General features: G+C 41.2%; 2 protein-coding genes across 3 annotated transcripts; one reads left to right on the forward strand and one right to left on the reverse strand.

The window, feature by feature from the left end:
* Window positions 1-848: 848 nt before the first annotated feature.
* Window positions 849-5,288, forward strand: cyb561d1 (cytochrome b561 family, member D1; the record flags this gene model as incomplete). Its single annotated transcript, XM_080728330.1, has 3 exons — window positions 849-1,005; window positions 1,587-1,624; window positions 4,782-5,288. 3 exons carry the CDS (start codon window positions 849-851, stop codon window positions 5,286-5,288), a joined length of 702 nt encoding a protein of 233 aa, XP_080584456.1.
* A 1,717-nt stretch (window positions 5,289-7,005) lies between these two features.
* zbtb40 (zinc finger and BTB domain containing 40) lies at window positions 7,006-17,853 on the reverse strand. Of its 2 annotated transcripts, XM_080727707.1 has the most exons (10): window positions 17,744-17,853; window positions 16,475-16,627; window positions 15,485-15,948; window positions 14,595-15,020; window positions 13,933-14,139; window positions 12,644-12,808; window positions 11,652-11,875; window positions 9,594-9,753; window positions 8,755-9,005; window positions 7,006-8,128 (listed from the first exon to the last, which is right to left on the reverse strand). In XM_080727707.1, the coding sequence occupies exons 2-10, from the start codon at window positions 16,621-16,623 to the stop codon at window positions 7,937-7,939; spliced, it is 2,238 nt and encodes a 745-aa protein (XP_080583833.1). In that variant the 5' UTR covers window positions 16,624-16,627; window positions 17,744-17,853; the 3' UTR covers window positions 7,006-7,936. The 2 variants fall into 2 exon arrangements, with proteins under 2 accessions (XP_080583833.1, XP_080583834.1); XM_080727708.1 differs by lacking the exon at window positions 17,744-17,853 and having other exon boundaries at window positions 15,485-15,937; window positions 16,475-16,584.
* Window positions 17,854-20,710: the final 2,857 nt, after the last annotated feature.

A 20,710-nucleotide genomic window follows, 5' to 3' on the forward strand; every position in this document is an offset into this window, starting at 1 on the left:
TTTTACAAAAATATTGATAAGGATTATTTTAAGCGTAGAATCAAGCCATCCAGGATCCTGGTGAATCATGACCATGAAACCTTTGATTCTGTGAAAAGATATATATATATATATATATATATATATATATATATATATAATTAAATGTATATCATACAATATTCAATTAAAAATATTATATATTTTTTGACAGAATCAAAAATGTTATGGTCATGATTCACCAGGATCCAGGATTGTTTCATTCTAGCCTTAAAATAATAAACGTTTTTGTAAAAGTCTATGGGGGAAATGAATGGGAGATGTGTAGTGGCACCCGTAAACCACGCCCACTGCTAGGCCCTATCGCGCTTTGATTGGCTCGTATGAACCTTTCATCTTAGATGTTGTCAGATTTCAGGAAGTGCACAGACGAGCACCTGAGCCTCAAGGATGGATTAACGTTACTGTAACATCGTTAGAGCCACATTCTCGGTTTAGTATAGCTTTCTAGGTTTACATGCGCTGTCTGGAGGTTGAGGAGGATGACGTACAAGCCAGGAGACAATCCCGTTTGTTTTGATGGTCTGTGTTTACTTGGGAGGATTTAACGATCCCTTTAATCCGACGGCGGAAAAGACCGATCACAGTTTGGAGCAACTAGAAATGTTTACTGAGTGAAGATGTCGTCGCATCCACTGTCTCTTTGGCCGACTGAAAGACAACACATTTCGGTTGATCGCACTGCTTGCTTTATTTGAGCACATTCCTCTAAAGTCTCTCAATGTAGTAATAAGTCAAAATTCGCGCAGTGTGTCAGTATGGGACCAGTCATCATCTGCAGGTAGCGGTGCTGCCGGAGACAGCGGGAGATGCGGTCGGATGTGGAGTACAGCCCGGTAGGAGAGGGGCTGGTGATGAGTGAGTTCTGGCTGTACGCGTGGATGCGGAGGGTGTCGGTGATAGCGACTCATGTCACCGCCCTGGGCCTGACCGTCCTCATATCACTCCTGTCCCGTCCTGGAACAAGTAAGCACTGTCATTGATTTATAACCCTTAACCCACCATTTCACTAAGATGTGGAGTCATTTTGAACTCTGATGGCGAAACCATATTATTTGATGTTGGTTTGATTGATTGCTTGGAATACTTTATTCGAAGTTTGCACTGGAAAGGGTACAGGACAATACAGTTCACTCACTGATACAAGGGTAACTAATAAGGATATAGACCACAACACAAGAAAGCTTTTAGGCTTGTTTAAATTGGGGTCCTTTTTTTTTTAAACTTGTACAACATTATACGACAGACAAATACAACACTATGCAAACCATCCCAAGGGGAGGTAATAGGCTAGGCTATAAGCTTTGTCTTTATTTATTTATTTTACTTTTTTCCCCCTTTTTTTCCCTTTTTTTCCTTTAACGGTTTCGAGTTGCAACCACCTGTAGTTTTTAAAGGGGAGTAGGGAGTTTGGGCCGCTGGTATGGCATTCCACATTTTTGTGGCATAGCAGGATAACGAATTTAACCCTTTGTTTGAGCCAAATCTGGGTTGGGAGCCTATTCTGTTCTCTACAGTTTTATAAGATTTTATTTCTTTCATTTTAGGTCTGTTTTCCTGGCATCCAGTGTGTATGTCTGTTGCAGTAAGTTCACAGTCACACATATCTCTCTCTCCCTCACACACACTCACACACACACACACACACACACACACTCACACACACACACACACACACACACACACACACACACACACACACACACACACACACACACACACACACACAGGTATTGTAAGCCTACTTCACACTGACCTTATACGTAAAACTATAAAAAAAAATATTACTTTTGTGGCAAAATATGGTCGTTTTTTTCTGGGATCACCTGGTGTGGCATGTTTTAACTTTTAGTGTGGTTGCAACACACTTGTTCTGTCTGCAAAGTGAAGCTGCTTTTAGTAAATCTTTGCACAAACGTAAAAGTGAAGCTTCTGGTCATGCTTCACACACTGTTGTCATGCTTCACATGACATCACACTCACAATATATAATATACATGGTTAGACGGAATTCAGTTCCCAGTGGATTCCTTGCCACTTGCGTCAGTGCAACCTCACTTGCAATTTAGTTTATCTCTGTCCGTTAATAATTATTAGTGTTGTTGCCCCGAATATTGTTCTTGTCGTTTTCTTTTTTTCTCATCATCTGATGTAACTAACTCTTCACCCAATCAGACATCACGATACCTTGATATTGTGATGTCATCCTTTTCCCCCTATGTGATTGGCTCCCCATTAGAGTCAACGGTAACCACACTTGCAATTTCCAATTGCATCTTTCTAGTTCTAACCTGCACCAGGAGACCTACCCTATTATGCCCACGCTTTAGGGATGGGACGATATAAATATTTCATAGCACGATTATTGTGACAAAATAAATCGTGATTTACAATATTATCCCGACAATCAAAATCCATTATCCTGGGCCGGAACATATGCCAAAAAAATTGCAGATCTACAAGCTCACAACAAGTCACGTTGTGAGCTTGTAAATCGGCTATTTTTTGGCAAAGACATTTGATAGAGAGTGAAAAAGAGAGTGAAAAAAAGACTGTAGGCCTATCAAAATATATGCAGATATGCAGGATATGCAGCTCGGCAAATAAAAGGTGAATTGATCCCAGTGCATGACGGAGGGCGATATCACGATAAATTAAATCTCCACGATACGCGTTTTTTTAACACAATAAACGATAATATAACATATCGTCCCATCCCTAGCTTTAACTCGGTGTACCGTACACTAGCCACTAAGAAAACAAACACGCCAATGCTAATATCCAGAGTAACAAAAACCAAGGATGAGCAGGTGATGGTGTCTTGTTCAAGGACACTTTTGGGAAGGTTTGACTCACTGTGACTTTATTGTTACAAGATGGTTTCTCAAGTCAAACAACTGCACCACCCTGTCCTACATTACTGATCATATACCATCACTTTCTTCCCTTTAATATCTCTGCACCATGTCCCTGCTCCCTTTCTTTGCTTCTCCATCCCTTCTCTCCGTTGTGAATAATGGATAGTGGAGTTTGGAACAGGGTGTCGCATGATGACTGCCTGGCTGACTTCAAATGCCCTGGGCACTGTGATGTTACCAAGAGCTATTCTGTTACAAGCTGACCTAGAATGCTGCCTAGTATAGTGAGGTGGCCTATGGGGGAGGGTGGAAATGTGTACATCTATGATGTAATAGTTTATTCACAATAATAATATTGTTTATTATTGTGATGTTTTATCTGCTTATTGTGAATCGCTTTGGATTAAAAGCGTCTGCTAAATGCCTAAACTGTAACTGTAATAGGTGGGGCTGAGTATTTAAGTAGCTTGTGCATGTAGGTGCAGTACAGCCAAGTGTCTTGATGTATACATACATACAGTACTGTACATAGAGCATTGTTTCCCAAACACTGGGTCAGTAGCCGGGACCCATTTTTATGGGTTGTGAGTGAATATAAAATAAAACACATATTTCACAAATTACAAAAAATAAACATAATTTAGTCTGGAACACTCACGTCAAAGTAGATTTAACCATTTATTGCAACAAATGGAATACAGTTAAACTTGGCATTTATGTTCCCTGAATTTTGTACATGCATGCTTGCTATGCAAAATCAGGGAACTTTAAGCAAAACCCCCCATAGGGATACAATAGTAGTACAATAGCAATACATTGACATATTAGCTTGAATCAGCAGACATAAAATCACAAGTATTTGAGCCTATGAAAAGGTTCAAAAGGTGGAGGCTGAGGTGGAGGAGGCAGCTAAAGCAGCAGCGGATCCGAAGCTTTGGATCCAAGACGAGCAGAGCTATTGTGAATGCAAGTCGTATTTAAAGGAGCCTCCCTTACAGGGTGTGAGCTCTGATTGGATTATGACAGTGTGATGTAATGATCAGCAGATCTATGGATGGGGAAAGGATCTCTCTCGCGGGCAAGACTCGCGTGTCCTGCCTAAACTAACGCTATGCTTCATTTATTCAAAAGAAATTCAGAAATGTTCAAATAAACAAATCCATAAATGTATAAAATGTAACAAATAGTGAAAGCTTGTAGATGGCTATATTCACTACTTTTGTAGTAGTTCAGTACCGACAAGGTAATGTTTTTGCCCCTGTTTGTTCACTTATCTGTCTGTATTTAGCAAGATATCTCAAAGTTATGGATAGATTTAACTGACCAAGGAAAAACTATTTTACATTTTAAATCCACACATAGTTATTCACATAACTTTTGATTACTTTCACATAATACAAATGTTATTTTTGATTACTTTTGATTACTTTCACAGAAAACACAAATGTTTATATAAATAACGATACAATGGGAACAATGCACAAAAGGATTTCACCCCCTTCTTTACTTCTGTAAACCTATGATGTGACAATAAAGCCAATCTGGCCAGCCATCGTCGAAGAAAGGGTCCCTTTGTCCTTTTCTATGCAGAGTATGAAGTCTGTCCTCGAGAGACTACAATAAAGCTGATTCTGCTACCCCTAAACACATTACTCAGTTTCACAAATTTGTACTCGGGACCATAATGGAAATAAGCTCAAGCGTTTGTGCTTTATTCTTTAGACAGATATGCAATACTTGTAATATAATGATCACGTACAGTATGTACATGATCAATCAATATCAATCAATGTACTTTTATATTAAATGGCGTTGTATCTACTGTATATACTAGAGAGGACCACACATGAATTGTCTCCTGTCATCCTTTCCCTGCTTCCTCAGTACTGCCTGCTAATGACCGAAGGCATCCTCCTCTTCTCTATGGAGGGATCCCCCTTCTGCTTCAAGTCCCGTCTGGGTAAAGTGCGCCTCCACTGGTTCTGCCAGGCGCTGGTCCTCATTACGGCAGTCACCGGTGCAGGCTTCATGGTGGCCAGCAAGAATGTCTCGGAGCGTCCCCACCTGGTCACCTGGCACAGCCTGCTGGGTGTGGGCACCCTGGCCGCCACCTTCCTCCAAGCAACCTGTGGTGTGTTCCTGCTCTTCCCCAAGCTGCTGCGGGTGGCCTCCCCTCCCCGGCTGAAGCTGTATCACGCCACCTGCGGCCTTGTAGTCTACCTGCTGGCCACAGTGACTGTGGTGTCCGCCATGTTCTCCGACTGGTTCCAGGCGACGGTGAAGGGAGTCGCATGGTGGGCCTTTGTCCTGCTCCCCCTCTTCCCGGCTCTGGTGGTCATGAACCAGATTACAAACGCCTACCTCCCGCGCAAGAAGATCATCACCAGCTAGGAGAGGATGCTTTGTATCATTTGGCTGTCCCTTTAACGCTTTATCCCCACCAGTGGAAAGTTATGTTTTGTCTCTGGGAAATTCTGAAAAACCGTGTTCCAAATAACTATGTAATGAGGTGATAGAAATGCCCCCAAAATAGGCACATGCCCAAAGTAAAAATACTGAGTTAAAATAATTTAATATTTTGTGAACATAACACACTGAATGTACTGGGACATGGACTGGAAACACTGACCGACTACTGAAGGCACAACTTGCACATGAATGTCTCTGTGGCTTGGTTTCTTTGTCTGATGGTCTCTTTGGAGCCACAGTTGCACATACAGTATTTATCCAGCAGAGAAAATGGGCTCAGAGACACCACTGTATTTAGACTGGTGTCCCCAAAGAGCGCAAAGCTAGTGGCATTAGTAATAGGGGAAAGCAGTGAACATGACTGTTGATGACAGTATCGTAGCTCTCATTTGAATTAGTATTTATTCTCCTGGTTGTGACTGGTTTTGCGTTGTCTGCCTTTGCAACTTTAGCTGCTGAGCTACTGCGTCTGCGACTTATTGTTTCGGTTGAGGCAGAAATACGACCCCTTTGTTTTCCATTAGGCCTTCTCTTTTTTTACCGTACTCGTCTAGACCATCTCACTGTAGATATTTCAGTGTGTAAATAACACAGACACAGCCGAAGTACTAACATTAATTGTGCGTGTTTCAACACCTAAATGAAACGCCCACAATTAACGTCAACATTCCTGCTGTGAAAAGGCTCCTAGGTGTCCCCTTTCAGCCAGTGAAGGCATGTGTGATGCTCATCTTGTTTTGTGATACAACTACACGTAGATGCTATTTGCTAGCTCCTTGTGAAGCAGTCATCAATGTGGGTTATTTTTAGAAATGTGTTACAATAACCACTTGAATGCACAAAGACCTGTTGGATGTACTGACATACCAGCACCATAAGTGATAAGCAATAAGTGATCTGCGCTTATGCAACAAAAACCTTTGTCACTGTTTAGTCATACGCTACCAGTTCATCTGTAGGTCAACTGTTTTACTATTATATTTACTATGTTTTACCTTATATTTATTTAAAGATCGAGCATCTGGAGACTAAGTTATTTGTGCTCAATGTGTTCAATGTGTGTGATCAAAGGTGATCACAAACAAAAACATTCTTGAACACCTCTGTGGAATTTGTGACTGTTTAAAAGAGTAATAAAACGCTCTTTCAGCCTAGCTGTCCCCACCTACTTAAACATTTGAAAATCACCCAAAGTTGGTTGGGGGTTGTTGTGACTACAATGGGCTTGCCTGAGGGTGTTTTTAGGTGGGGATAGTGGGCTAATTTCCGCCTGTAGATGGCAGCATTGACACCACCTTTTATTTTCAGTTTTAAATATTTTAGAAATATGGCTAGAAATAAACATTAATTCTGGCTATGCGGGTGGTAAAAAAAACAACACCCCGTTCCCATTGTAAAGCATTGGCAGAATCCACCCTCAAAGTTTGGTGTAACCGCACGCTATTGTTAACGGCTAAAACACTTTTTTTCGATCTGTTTTATCTGTTTACTGTGTTTTAAGGTTGTGTTGGTGTTTAATCTGATGTACTGTATGCTGCTAAAGGTCATTATTTGTGACAAATATACAATACTATATTTAAAATAATAGCAGGGCCAATTATAAGAAATATAGAAATGTTTCTCGACTTAAAGTTTTAAGCACCTCAACACTGCTCAAAATGTAATAACGGTTCATGATGTAATAATTTTATTTGCCACTTTTCCAGACCCCAATTTCCCAGTAAGCTATAGCCTACAACACTGTACATCACTCCACTGATTACACGTTTACTCTTAGAACTTACATGCTTAATTTAATAATTTGAGTGTTTCTTTCAGGAGGAATAGCTGACAAGATTTCATTTTCACTTATTTTCTCCTTTAACAAAGAATAACAAAAAGTCTTGGTTTCTGTGAAATCTTTTGTGCTGAACAAATAAATGCATTTGAATTTTGACCATTTTGTTTGTCATTGACTAATTATGCAGTGTACCTATTACAACCATAACAGTCCACCAAATAGTTTTTAAAAACCATTCTGTATATTTAGTTGGCCTAACCCCAAATTCGTGTCTCGCTTTCTCAAATACTTTACAACAACCGTATAACTGAACATCTTCTTTCGTTTGTCATCATCACATGTCAAGCTCAATAACGTACAGAACATCAATATCACATTGACAGAATCGTCTTCATGGCTCTTGTGAAAAGTTCTTGACGATCTGAACCTTTAATCACGTTAGGAGAAAAACTTGAAAAAACAAGACGGGATCAACGGTGTGGCTTCATGTGGATCTCTGACTACATGTGGTCAATCTTTGAAGTCGGTCATCTATGAAGTGCATACGGTATTTATGATGTATGACTCGAGATCCAACTGTCATTGACTTCCATGATTAATTGAAAGTTGAAAATAAAGCAAATTATATAAAACATAATTGTGAAAAAGATGTGAGGAGGTACTTTCTTTTCCTACTGGCAGCGTGCAGAAGACATTTTGATTCTTCTAGATGGCTAGCTTCCAACAAACAGAGCCATGCCAGAAAAACAAAAGTAAATTAAAGTTTATGTCAGAGTTCCGGGTTGAGAGGTCACTGGTTATCTCCACAAATGAAGGTGACTGTCCCGTTCAGCAGGTCATCCACGTTGACCTCCACCACCTCCGAGGACGGACCCCCGTCCTCTCTGTCTCCCAGGGCCACTAGCACCTGCTGGGAGCCGTCAATCTGTGACTGGTCCGGAGAGATGTTGGTCTCTGCCCCCTCACTGGCCGACTGCTCTGTCTGGATAACAGCAGACATGGCACGACAAACAAGCACATTTAACTTCTCTTTACTTAATTGTATGTTTTAGGTCTTTTATTGTATGTTGTATGTCATTTATAGACTAAGGTGTAGGCTAATTGGGATACATTCAATAAGCAATACACAATAAGACAGAAGAGAGTCAAACACCTTACTACATAGCCTGTATTCAAAAGAATCTATAAATAAACAACACCACTGTCGTAGTACAGTACATCTACGTCAAATGTAAAGTCTATAAAATATATATACTCATTATATTTAAAGTATTGAAGTACAGTAATCATTCAAGTCATTAATACAATAATGTATATGAGAATGAACCCAAGTAGCACTCTAGTAATTAGGCTACTAGTACTTACTTAGTAAGTAGTACTTACTTACAAGTAACACTGTGACTGAGTGTACTTTGGTTTAGGTTAATTCTCAGATTATTGAATCAGTTACGTTATTACTTGAATAATCGATGCATAAAACTATTTTGCTTTACTTTTCAAATAGAGGTAGTACGAGTGGTACCACCAGTATGGTCCTTGAACATGATCATAGATCATAGTTCATACGTATAAAGCCTAATCCGTAAATGAACAACACTCAAGGCTTACTGCATGGGACATGGATTCCTGCTCCTCGCCTCCCCCCTGCTCCGCCTGTTCATCTGCTGCCGCTGCCATGTGACAGGTCAGGAAGTGCTCCTGGAGCAGGTGCTGGGAGGCACAGACCGTGGGGCAGAGGGAACAGCCAAAGACCGCGCCCTCCAGACTGGGGTGCCGGTTCTTGTTGTGCTCCTGCAGCTCTTCCTCGCTGGGGAACACGCCTGGGCAGAATGGGCAGCGCACTCCTGAGACCACTGGCGCTGGAACAGAGAAACCAACAGGTAGCATTTACAAAGATGCTGTGACACATAATATATATATACACACACTGGTGTGTATTACTATTGTTCTGAAGAATGGAGACAGAAATTGTATTGTGCAAATTTTGCCATTTTTGTAGAGAAGATACAGAGGGCAGAGAGGGTGTAAATGTCATGCAACACAGGTCTCCACCCGAAATCCTCACCTTCATTAAAAATCAAACCTCGGTTCGAAGTGAAGCGGTGAATTTGTATTCTATGTGTTCTAGATCTATACATTCTGTGATCTATACTTTCTATGTGCTTTAGTTCTAGTTCTGAATGAATGAATGATTTTGTCTGGAGAGCCAAATTGTCATGTGAAGCTTGGCCATTCCTCAATTCTTCATTCTGGACATGCACGGGACAGACAAAACTAACCAATCACAGCGCGGAGATGCACGGGACATGTACGGGACAGACAAAGCCACACCTTGGAAGCGGCTTTCACCGCTTCAAAAAATGTACTATAGGATCTATCTTGTATTACCAGCAGACGTGTCTGTACATGCAAACGAAAGCACATCTCCAGAATGTATTCACTCTTACCTGCATGATCTGCCTCATGGTGCCTGGTCAGGCTGGCCGCATTGGGGAAGAACTTGAAGCAGACTTCACACTGGACCAGGGGCTTCAGGTGTCTGTTGGTCTGGTTCAGAAATATCTCTGGGTGGGTGGTCCGGTTGTGGTACCACAGACCTGACAGTTGCTGTGAATGGAAAGATGGACATCATGCCTTAGGTTGACTATGATCATCTGAACAAACATGCTCATCCAGATGAGGTGTCCACTAAACGCACCACCCGCCAGCTGTATTGTATTTTGTTACGTATCTCTTTTCATGATATACAAAGCTAGTATTCCTCACTTAATGAGAACTAGTCTGTCGCTCGATAGGCAACAAAGCAGTTAGGGATCTGCTTGATGGGAGGCTCTCTCCATTCCGACATGTCACCACTCCGAAATTGACTTCTTATTGTCGGAGTGGCGACACTCCCATAGGGGTTAAGTTTAGGGTTAGGGTTAGAGATATGGTTAGTGTCGGAATGGAGACATGTCGGAGTGGAGAGATGCACCCCTGCTTGATACCACTGACTCCACCATTAGAAGATCACACACAGCAAATGATAGTTTTACTTAATCAAGGTATTAAGAAATTGGATCCTTACTGGTCCTTTTTCACATTTTCAAAGTTAACTTAACCATATGAACCCTACTGTCCCTATTCTGGGGCAAACATTCAGCTAAAATAGCATCACATATTTAATTTTTTTTTTTTTTGCACCATGAACAACTTTAATAAATATTTTTGTGGTCCACCAGGTTGGTTTGCGGGGGTCGCAGATAGAAATATAATATTCAATATGTACATGTAAATCTATATTAATTACTCAACAACAACGTATATAGAATGTTACTATCTTCAATACTTATGCATATAGTTTCTATTGTTGCCCTGTTACCGGATATCTTCATTAGTTTTTTCCTCTATTCTTATGAGTATATTTTGTAACTGCAAATCGTTGTCGCTTTTATGAAAAATAATTTCACTGGTTTGTTCCTTCATTTACACATAGTGGGTCTTTGGTAGTTGGGAAGTAATGCTCGTACTTCATTGACAGCGACACTATGTGATTGCACACCTGCTGGGATAAGGAAGGTCTATTAGGTCTACAATGCGTTGTTGATGCAATGCGTTGTGAGCTTATGGATCTGCAAGTAGATCTCCTTCAGTTGCCATTCTAGCCTCAGACAGATTAATGAGCAGGTTGAACATGTGGCAGAGGTAAGCACGTGTTTTGCGACCCATTCCTTTCCTCGTCATTGAAATGTTCTGCCAGCGTGTTCTTAAAAAGAAAGTAAAAAAAAGGAAACCTGCAGCGGTTCACGTGTTAAACTCAAACAGTAGCCAGCAATCTACCCTTGGATAACCGTCTGAGAAGGCGCTTGTGTCCTGTGTCCATTTCATCACAAAGCTGCTCAAACAGATGTGAGTCTCAGGTGTGTGCCACAATGGGGTTGATAGTTTTTCACGTTCACGCTTGCCTGATATATAATGGTCATGATTCTTTTATAAATTGGTGTTCACCGACCTGTGGGTCGGTGAATTATTTTGGGGGATCCCCAGATGATTAAATTTTTTTCAGTAAACAAACCGACAAACAAGTTTAAGTGTATGGAGGGTATCTGCAAGTGACAATTTAAGGACTTGTTAATACCTCTAAAATAACAAATTAAACATTGGCCAAATTGTCAAATATTAGAGGCAGAAATTGTGAAAATAGCCGATCTACATGCTCACAACGTCTCGCATTGCAAGGTGTTGTGAGCATGTAGATCTGCTATTTTCACAATAGAACCAACCGTGTTGTACAAAATGTAATGTCTCAACTCTTAGTGCTCGTCAGGGTGGGGGGGTCCCCAGCTAAAATATGATTCTTTTGGGGGTCACGGCCTGAAAAGGTTGAGAACCACTGCACTAGTGAATGGTCCATGAACCACTTGGAGACCCCTGGTGCAGGACAAAAAAAGAAGCAGACCCAGTATAAAACTCTGGGGGGACCCTGGTCGTTGAAGTATATGGGATTTAAGTGGTTCACAATTAACCTGGTAGGACTTGAGGCAGATGTCACAGTGAAAGGGCTTGCTGCCGGCGTGCGTGCTCTTGTGCTTCTCCAACAGGGCGGTGCTGGTGAACATCTTGTTGCAGACGGGACAGCCCAAGGAGGACTTGAAGTCTTTGGGGTGGCATTCCTGGATGTGCTGCCGGTGGTCCTCCAGCGAGGAGAAGCTAAGGCGGCACTTCTGACAGTCGTGTGGCTCTGAAATGTCTGACACGTGTGGGAGTGGAACACAAACATACTGATTGCCCAATCAAAGTCAAAGATGTTAAAGCAGTGTGTTAAACCCAAAAAATGGGTCAGGACCCATTTTTGGGTCAAGAAGATATTTCCCCTTTTTGGCGTTTCCTATACACATATCCAATGGACAGGTGGACACCTTTAACTAGCACTGCTGGCTACAAACCAATTGTGATGGGATTATACCGATTTAACCATTGACACGTTGTTTATGTTTTCTGGGTTGAAAGACATTTCCTTAAAACAGTGTGCAACAGAATTTGAGACAAGTTTTCTCTCATTTGATGGGTGTGTCAGAGTGGTTACCCAAAAAGCAGCGATGTGTATTGTACTGTATATAAATCCTAACTTTTAAAAGGCAGTGCACACGATGGATTCAACTAAGGTCTTTGCAAATGTGTCCAATGCAGCTTGGTGTTTAAGTTATGCAATATTTTAAGACATTATTAGACATATTTGAATATTTTTAAATTTTATCATTTGGAGTGACAAATATATAATGCTAAATATTACAATATCATAGGCCTAATACTCGTAATGCACTATGTAGTCCTTACATTTACATCTGCAAATAATGTGACTTAAATCACATTAAATTGTCACAATAAGATTATTGTCTTTACAGTGTCTATGGTGATATGTACATTGTACAGTATATATTGTCAAAAAGTAAATCCGATCAATATAAGCAAATCTATGTGTGTGTGTGTCTGTCTATCAATCTGTCTTTCTTCTTACTGTGGAAGGTCTGCAGGTGAACTGTGAGACCACTGGCCTGACTGTAACCCTTGCCACACTCCCGACACACATAGGGCCTGTCTCCTGTGTGTGTGCGCACGTGACGAGTCAGCTCAATGGACTGGGCAAAGAGGGCCTCACAGTACTGACATGCGTACATCTTGCCTGAAATGGAAACACACACACACACGCACACGCACACACACACACACGCACACGCACACACACACACACACACACACACACACACACACACACACACACACACACACACCAGATTACAAAAACATTTTGTTCTGCCAATTAAAAATGCCCTCGAGTGGCATTAGTGCCAGCCCTCTCCATAGACTTCCATGTAATTTGTAGTGCACAGATCATGCACACCCATGCACAGATCATGCACCATGTTTGTGCAGGCTGCTTTCAAACAAAAAAAAAAGATTGGAAATCCGTTCAGGCATTCTTGAGATAATAGCCATTATGTTTTACATGTTATGTAAACAAAAATGGCTGCCCTGTATGTTAGATGGGGTTGTATGGGGTGGAACATGCAAAATCGCGATTGAAATCATGTTCACTAGATTTGATGGGGTCCAAAAAAAAAAAAAACCCTAACCCTAACCCTAACCCTAACCCTTTTCTAAGTAAAAGTCGCCCAAAGTCGCTTGGCAGGGAAGCCCATAGTGAGAAAGTTGCTCTAAAAGTCGCCTGGCACTGTATGAGTTGTTAAGGTGCACAATACATATTTTAAGGCTCTACCTTCAGAACAGTGGTTCTCAACCTGTGGGTCGGGACGCCCCCAGGGGGATCCCCAAATTATTTTGGGGGGTCCCCAGATGATTAACTTCATGTTTAAGTGTATGGAGGGTATCTGCACATTTCTAAAGTAACAATTTAAGGAGTTGTTAATAACTCTAAAATGACAAATTAAACATTGGCCAAATTGTCAAATATTAGAGGCAGAAATTGTGGAAACAGCTGATCTACATGCTCACCACGCCTCGCGTTGTGAGCATGTAGATCAGCTGTTATCACAAATGTAGATCTAATATTTTCACAACATAACCGTGTTGTACAAAATGTAATGTCTCAACTCTTAGTGCTCGTGAGGGGGGGGGGGTTCCCCAGCTAAAATATGATTCTTTTGGGGGTCACAGCCTGAAAAGGTTGAGAACCACTGCTTTAGTACAATAGTAAGTACGTATTAAATTGATTGCTCTCGCTGTGTGTGTGTGTGTGTGTGTGTGTGTGCGTGTGCGTGCGTGCGTGCGTGCGTGTGTGAGCGGTACCCTCAGAGTGTTTCTTCTTGGTGTGGTAGGCGAGGGCGGCAGCCACAGTGAAGGTCATGTCGCAGTGTTTACAGTGGTAGGGTTTCTCTCCGGTGTGCAGTCGCTTGTGGTTCTTCAGGGACGAGTTGGCTCCGAACTTGGCTCCGCACTCCTCGCACGCAAACGGCTTCTCGTCAAAGTGTTCCGTCCGCTTGTGGTAAATCATCCCTGAGAGAATGACAGGTGGGAGGAGGGGGGAGTCGGGAGGGATGGCAGGGGTATTTTGGGTGGTGACAGAAGAAAATAAGTATCTGTGTGTATTCGCAGTACCATCACAGAGAAGGTTTCGTTGGCGGTCTTTATTCATCATGAACTCAACATCCAAGTAAGATGTTGTAGGGCTAATATTAGTCTCCTCTTATAAAAGAAAGGCTTAAAATTTGCCTATATTAAAGCCATTTAATTTTATTTCACTATTTTATTTAGCCCGTATGCGTGCAAGTGCGTGTATTGTATTTTATAACTATAAATAACTTTATATAAATTAATAGAATATTCGAATATATTGAAAGAAATAATAATAAAGCATTAAAATTCAAATGGGAGTATAGAGGAAAAGCATGCATGCATGCCATGTGATCCGACAGACATTGCCCATGCATAGTTTATAGAAACATGCTCACCTGAGGGGTGTGCAAAAGTTCTACCACAGATGTCACACACCGCCTTCTTCTTAACGCGTGCTGCATCCGGATGGGCCTCAGCACGGTGGCGCTGCAGTGCACGCGGCGTGGCCAGCTTCTCGGAGCACAGCGGGCACTGGTGTTTGAACTCCTGTGACATGGGGCAGCGTTTGGTGTGCGCCAGCAACCGACACTTGTAGGCAAAGCCTTTCTTACACCAGCGACAGGAGTAAGGCTGCTCCGACTGCAATACTTTAACTCTTCTTTTTCCGTCCTTCTCCTTTGGTTTCTTTTCTTCCTCTCCATCTTCCTCCCCTTCTCCCTCATCATCATCTTCTTCTGCTTCTTCCTCATCCTCTTTGTTGGTGCCTTGGTTTGTGCTGCTGGTGGATTCAGGGATCTCCCCCTGAGGGTCTGTCTGTGTACCTGTTGTTGTGAGAGGTCAGCATGTACTTATTACCGTCTTATTCATCAACTGGACGGACGGACGGACGGACGGACGGACGGACGGACGGACGGACGGACGGACGGGCGCGCGCACGCACACACACACACACACACACACACACACACACACACACACACACACACACACACACACACACACACACACACACACACACACACACACACACACACACACACACAACTTCTGGACTCACCTGGACTTTCACCATTTTAACTAGTGTATTTTATTAGTGTTTCATTGTCTGTGCAGCAGCAACTTCTTGGCACCTATTTTATTACTATTGATTTTAAGTGCTTATTCTGTAGCCCATTCCATGCATTCGTTAGTCATTTTATGTTTGATATAGTTCCATACAAAGGAAAGTTATTAGAGGTACTCTGAACCAGTAGCTGCTAAATGATGTTGAGAAGCAGAAAATCACCTGGGATTTCACCGGGCGGTTGCTCTTCATCCCTCCTGTCCTCCTCCATCTCCTCATCCTTTGCAGATTCAGAACCCAACTCTTCATCCCCACTTTCATTTTCACCGTCTGCCCTTTCAGCTTTCACAGCAACTTTTCCTGAGATCAAAGCAACCTTCTTCTTGGGCGAGGGTGTCTCTTCAGGCTGCACGCTGTTGAGCTTGCTGGCCTGGACCTGGGGGTCCGTATGGTCGTCTGACTTTGAAAGGACCTTCGGCTGGTTCATGAGACTGTTGAGGATGTTCTTGCAGCCCACTGCCACGTCAAACATCTGCAAGCTGTCGGCGGCGGCGATGATCCGGCTGACATTGTGCTTGCCAGGAGGCAGTTTGCCAGTGTACACCATGTCCAGAAGACAATCAAACTCCAGGGATGACACAACAGCTGTGTCTATGTTGATACTGTCTGAGCGGTCTAGAAGAGATCTGCCGGAGAAGGAGGGTGACGGAAGAAAATAAGCCTTTGCTTTAGGAAAACAATAAATGTAATAATAAACAATTAAATGTAAAATATTGATTTTCCTTTGCAACAGATGTAAAGAGGCACATTAACTTTGGATTGTCAAACATTTTTTAAATTTGAATGTTCTATTAAACAATAATACAGTATATTTCAAAATATTAGCAAAAGCGAGTATCAAACATTTTACGGATAAAGCAAACACTATCCTATCTAGATGAAGCAAAAATCCTAAAATAATTTCTGCTTTATTTAGATAGTGACAGTGAACAGAGAGAGGGTGTCAAACCAGGGCCACCTGCGGGAAGGACTTTATTTATGTCAGCCACAGCCACCTTGTTTTACTATACTTATTTGACACCAGCCCGTGTTCAACAAACACCTGTATGTCGCTCTGCTAAATGACTAAATTGTAAATCAGAGGAGATGTATGTCAGAGGAGAAAACTTTATCATAATGTGTCTCAAACGGTCAAACAAAGGGGAAAGCAACCTGAAGAGCAAGCTGGAAGCAGCGAGGACCACTTTGTGTGCACGGTGGGAACTGTCCCCTACCAGGACAGTACAATCACAAAACTGTCCCTCTTTCCTCAGGGTCCACAACTGCTGCATAAGCTGCTTACTGTACTTGGGCAGCTCCATGTCCCTGTCAACAGAGAGAAAGTGTGATGATTAACTAGATAATGTTTTATTTGTGTGGGCTAGTATGTGTGTGGACTTTAAACTTTTGACTGTGTAATAAGAGAATCAAAGAATAGAGAGGGACAAAATATAGATAAGATTAACCCAATGGGTTTAATCCTCTTAGCAGACCTTGTATTGAACTGTACTTTCCTTGCATTTTATTCTTTTTTATTTTTTGTAAACTGCTACTAAAAGTATTCAATAAAACAATTATAATTAGACAAGTATATTGGAATTTGGGATTCTCATTAATACTAAATATATGTTATATACATTTTGGAAATCATTTTGTGAAATAGCTCCTCCCTGGTAAACTCACTTAATCTCTGAAGCAAATACGAATCAATATACATTTAATTTCAATATTCAACAGTAGAAGGGCTTCCAGAGCATTGCAAATAAATAGTTGGTGAATTAAACATTTACAATGTACATGTACACAGCTGCCTTTTCTCCCCTTCTTATTTTTTAAGCAGTTATAAAGAGGTTTTCAGTCATTTCCATATAAAAAACAAATGAAAATTAATGATTGAACACCTTATTAACAGTTTGCACAGACAGGTACAGGAAGGTACAGTACAATACAAGGTCTGCTAGATTTTCCCAAGAAAGCCTGTGGCATTGTTTCCATTGGGTGCTGTGTACTCAATTCATTAGTGGAGTAGAAAAGTATTGGAAAGTAAAGTACAAATACCTCAACATTGTACTCAAGACTTGAGTCTCAAGTACATTACTTAAGTACATTTACTTAGTTACTTTACACCACTGCAGGTTTACCCAACAGACGCTCAGGGAGGGAGACTCTGAAATATTAGCCTTTCATAATGTGTTCATTATTACAATTATTATTATAATTGTTATTATTATTTTTTAGAAATGTGACCAATATGGAGATCGGACTTTACACTATTATAGCGTTTTTATGCACAGTGATTTCGATGCTAACATTAGCTGCTGCAGCTAATCTGGAGGACATGGTAACATACGGTCACAATTTGACCAAGGAAAGACGAGGAATAGGTTTGGTTTACTACATAAACACCAGAGTACATGCTCTCCCTTCCCTTCCCATCTTTACCTTGAATGTTATTCAAATGATCCGGCTCTTTATTTAAACTCCATCGCTGGACAATTCTTGGAAATGCGCAATAAAGCTTCGCTGTTTTGAAAATGGCGACTGCTACGCTGGGGGCTGGGCTGGGACGACCTGATGCCGTACGTTACATCGAAATTGGTGTCCTATCGAATTCAACAGTGCGTGCGTCAAAACATGCACATTACGGAGTTAACGGTAACAGTGTTAGATAAGTCACCGTCTCGGTGTAACGTGGTAGGATGACGCTCCACCTGCTGCGTCATAGATTGGGAGCTGATTGTAATGTAACAAGACGGTGGTTTTCAACCTTTTTCACATGACATCACCAAGGCCCATTATTTATTCGGCATTTGAGCCACGGACCACCATTTGATGAGATAGCCTCTCAGACTCAGACCCAACATTTAGAATATTTTGTTATCGTTGGATAGGAATATGATTTTGTCCACAATTCCATGCTGCTGATGTTGGTACCATGATAAGAGAGATACATTTTCTAATTGTGTAGACTTTGTAAATTAAGTTTAACAATAATTTAACTCTTGACAAATGGACCCTTAAGATTCCATTTGGTTCCATTTTACACTGATTGATTGATTGATTGGTTGAAGCCTTTATTGGAAAAGGTACAGTTTCATGACAGTACAGTTCACTGGTGCAAGGTCAACTAAAAGGATTCCTCAAAAAAGCTATTGGGCTTGTTTCAGTTGGGGTCCTTTTTAACTCATAACATGGAATGACAGCCAAATAAAACACAGTAAGTAGGCCTATTATGCAGAAAATATATTAAAAAAAGTCGTAAAACACAATGCAAAAGAAATGCAGCCGCCTCTAAGTGGCTTTCAGTGCTGTTTTAAAGGAAGGTAGGGATTTACACTCCTTTAAGGCCTTCGGGCGTTCCACATTTTAGCGGCATAGCAGAACGCATTTGACCCTTTTTTTAGCCAAATCTGGGTTGGACGTGATCTGCGGACCTGCCTCTGGTGTTGTAATTGTGAACATCCTTGACATATTTTGTCAGGTAGGCTACATGGGTATCTTAGTGGTGTAGTTTATTATGTAGTTTATCTGTAACGTTACGTATATGTCAAATGTGAATGTTTTCATTGCACATTCTGTGGGTTAAAAAAAGGCACTGTAGAAGCTATTTCACTGTTCACTAGTGAGGACCTTAAGGTAATAAAAAACAAGGGCTTGTCTTCCCCATCACTCCAAGCTGTGGTTGTGAATGGGTATTCATTTATTATACCATTTTGGTGTGGAAACGGTATTTTAGTTCTGCATTTAAAAAAAATTATGTGGGGTGGTTTAATGGTGCGGGCTGTTCGGTTCGATACACCGGTTCGGTTTGGTACTTTACAACCCTACATAATAGTAAAAAGAGAAATGTGATGTGAACAAAACTGCTAGTTATAGTTTTTGGATTTTTTTGTCTGAAAATAGAATCAAGAAGTAGGCCTACTTGAATCTCTAAATAACCATTCGAATTCCTGGGGTCAAAATCTCTCTCTAGGTTGTTTTCAGCCCATATCATCCTGCCAGCTTCTTGGTGCTTTGCGCTCCTGCGTCTTTCTTGAGTACATCCACGTATGTTAGTGTGGGGCATCCTTGTGACCGGTGCCCATGTGTTGGTTCCCACAGAACCAATTTGCTGTCTGGCAGCTCCTGATGCCTTTGGCAGTGTCCTCCGAGTCTCATTCTCCTAGCTGCAATTTTCACCCTTGGTATTTTCACCCTTGCTCAAACATGCTCCTCATACAGGATCTTGTTGGTAACATGTGCACTCTTGTCTCTTGCTGATGTTAAGAACTGCACACAACATAGTGTAGCAGTAGCACCCTTCCTCACTTTAAGATCTTGCTCGGTTGAGTTGACCCACGAGCCCAGGTATTTGAAGTCCTTGACTTCCTTCAACAGAGTGCCTCCTGTTGTTGTCAGAGGTGGATGTTCCGGTAAGTTATAGGTTTATCACCTATAACCTTTCTATTAGCTTAAGGCCAACCTTGGCACACTTTAACTCCACTCTGTTCGGGAGTTCCTGTGCTTGTTCCATGTTGTCAGAGAGCAGGCTCCAAATACAAGTTGTATGAACAAATTAGTTTAATTTGTCTGTATGTTATCCCAAGTAAAAGCTATTATGCAATTTTCTGTATATATAGTCCATTTGAAATGTCGAAAATAAGAAATTTCTATCCTATGAAGTCTTTTGTTGATTTGTATTCATAGTGTCCTAAACAATTTTGGTTTGGTTGGCCCTCGCCCTCCTTGGCTCCCACAGCCTCCTCAGTATCCAATATCAACATCCCTTCTCATCTGTAGTTTGAACATCTCATCTATTATACCATCTTCACCGGAGCAGTTACAGTACCTCAGTGATGCACTTCTTATTCAATGCTTCATCTGTGCTTTGTTTGCACTGCAGGTCCACCCGATACACCCCAATACAACATCAAATCAAAAAAGACAAATCAAAGGTCCTGTCTCTCCACCCCTCAAGAGTGCTCAATGCCTCGACAGAGAAAAGATTGTATAATGAATTAGAAAGTGTGTGGGCTCGCTTAAAAAACATGCAAAAGTATATTATGTACAGTAGAGAATGTACACAATTAACTCATAATATAGCACCGCTCAATTTCTTTTTATTGTCTCTGTCAGGCCGGATGGCCGAAGACTTTGAAGTTAAAAAGACACAAACATTTGTAAAGAGAAAAATACAAGCAATAATAACTGCATAAAGCTTACTAAAACACCATTTATCATAAATGTAATAATATCCAACAATCATACCCAAAATGTAATCGCATGTTGAGGGGCCTCTATATATAGCATTGGTTCCCAAACAGTTGGTTGGGTCTCATTTGTGGTTCACAAACCAATTTGTATGGGTCATGTAAAAAACCCATTTCTTTTCCTACATTTAAATAAATATCTAACTTTTTTAATATATTT

This window comes from Nannobrachium achirus (genome assembly GCF_963921795.1).
Source record: "Nannobrachium achirus genome assembly, chromosome: 6".
In the NCBI taxonomy this organism is placed as follows: Eukaryota; Metazoa; Chordata; class Actinopteri; order Myctophiformes; family Myctophidae; genus Nannobrachium; species Nannobrachium achirus.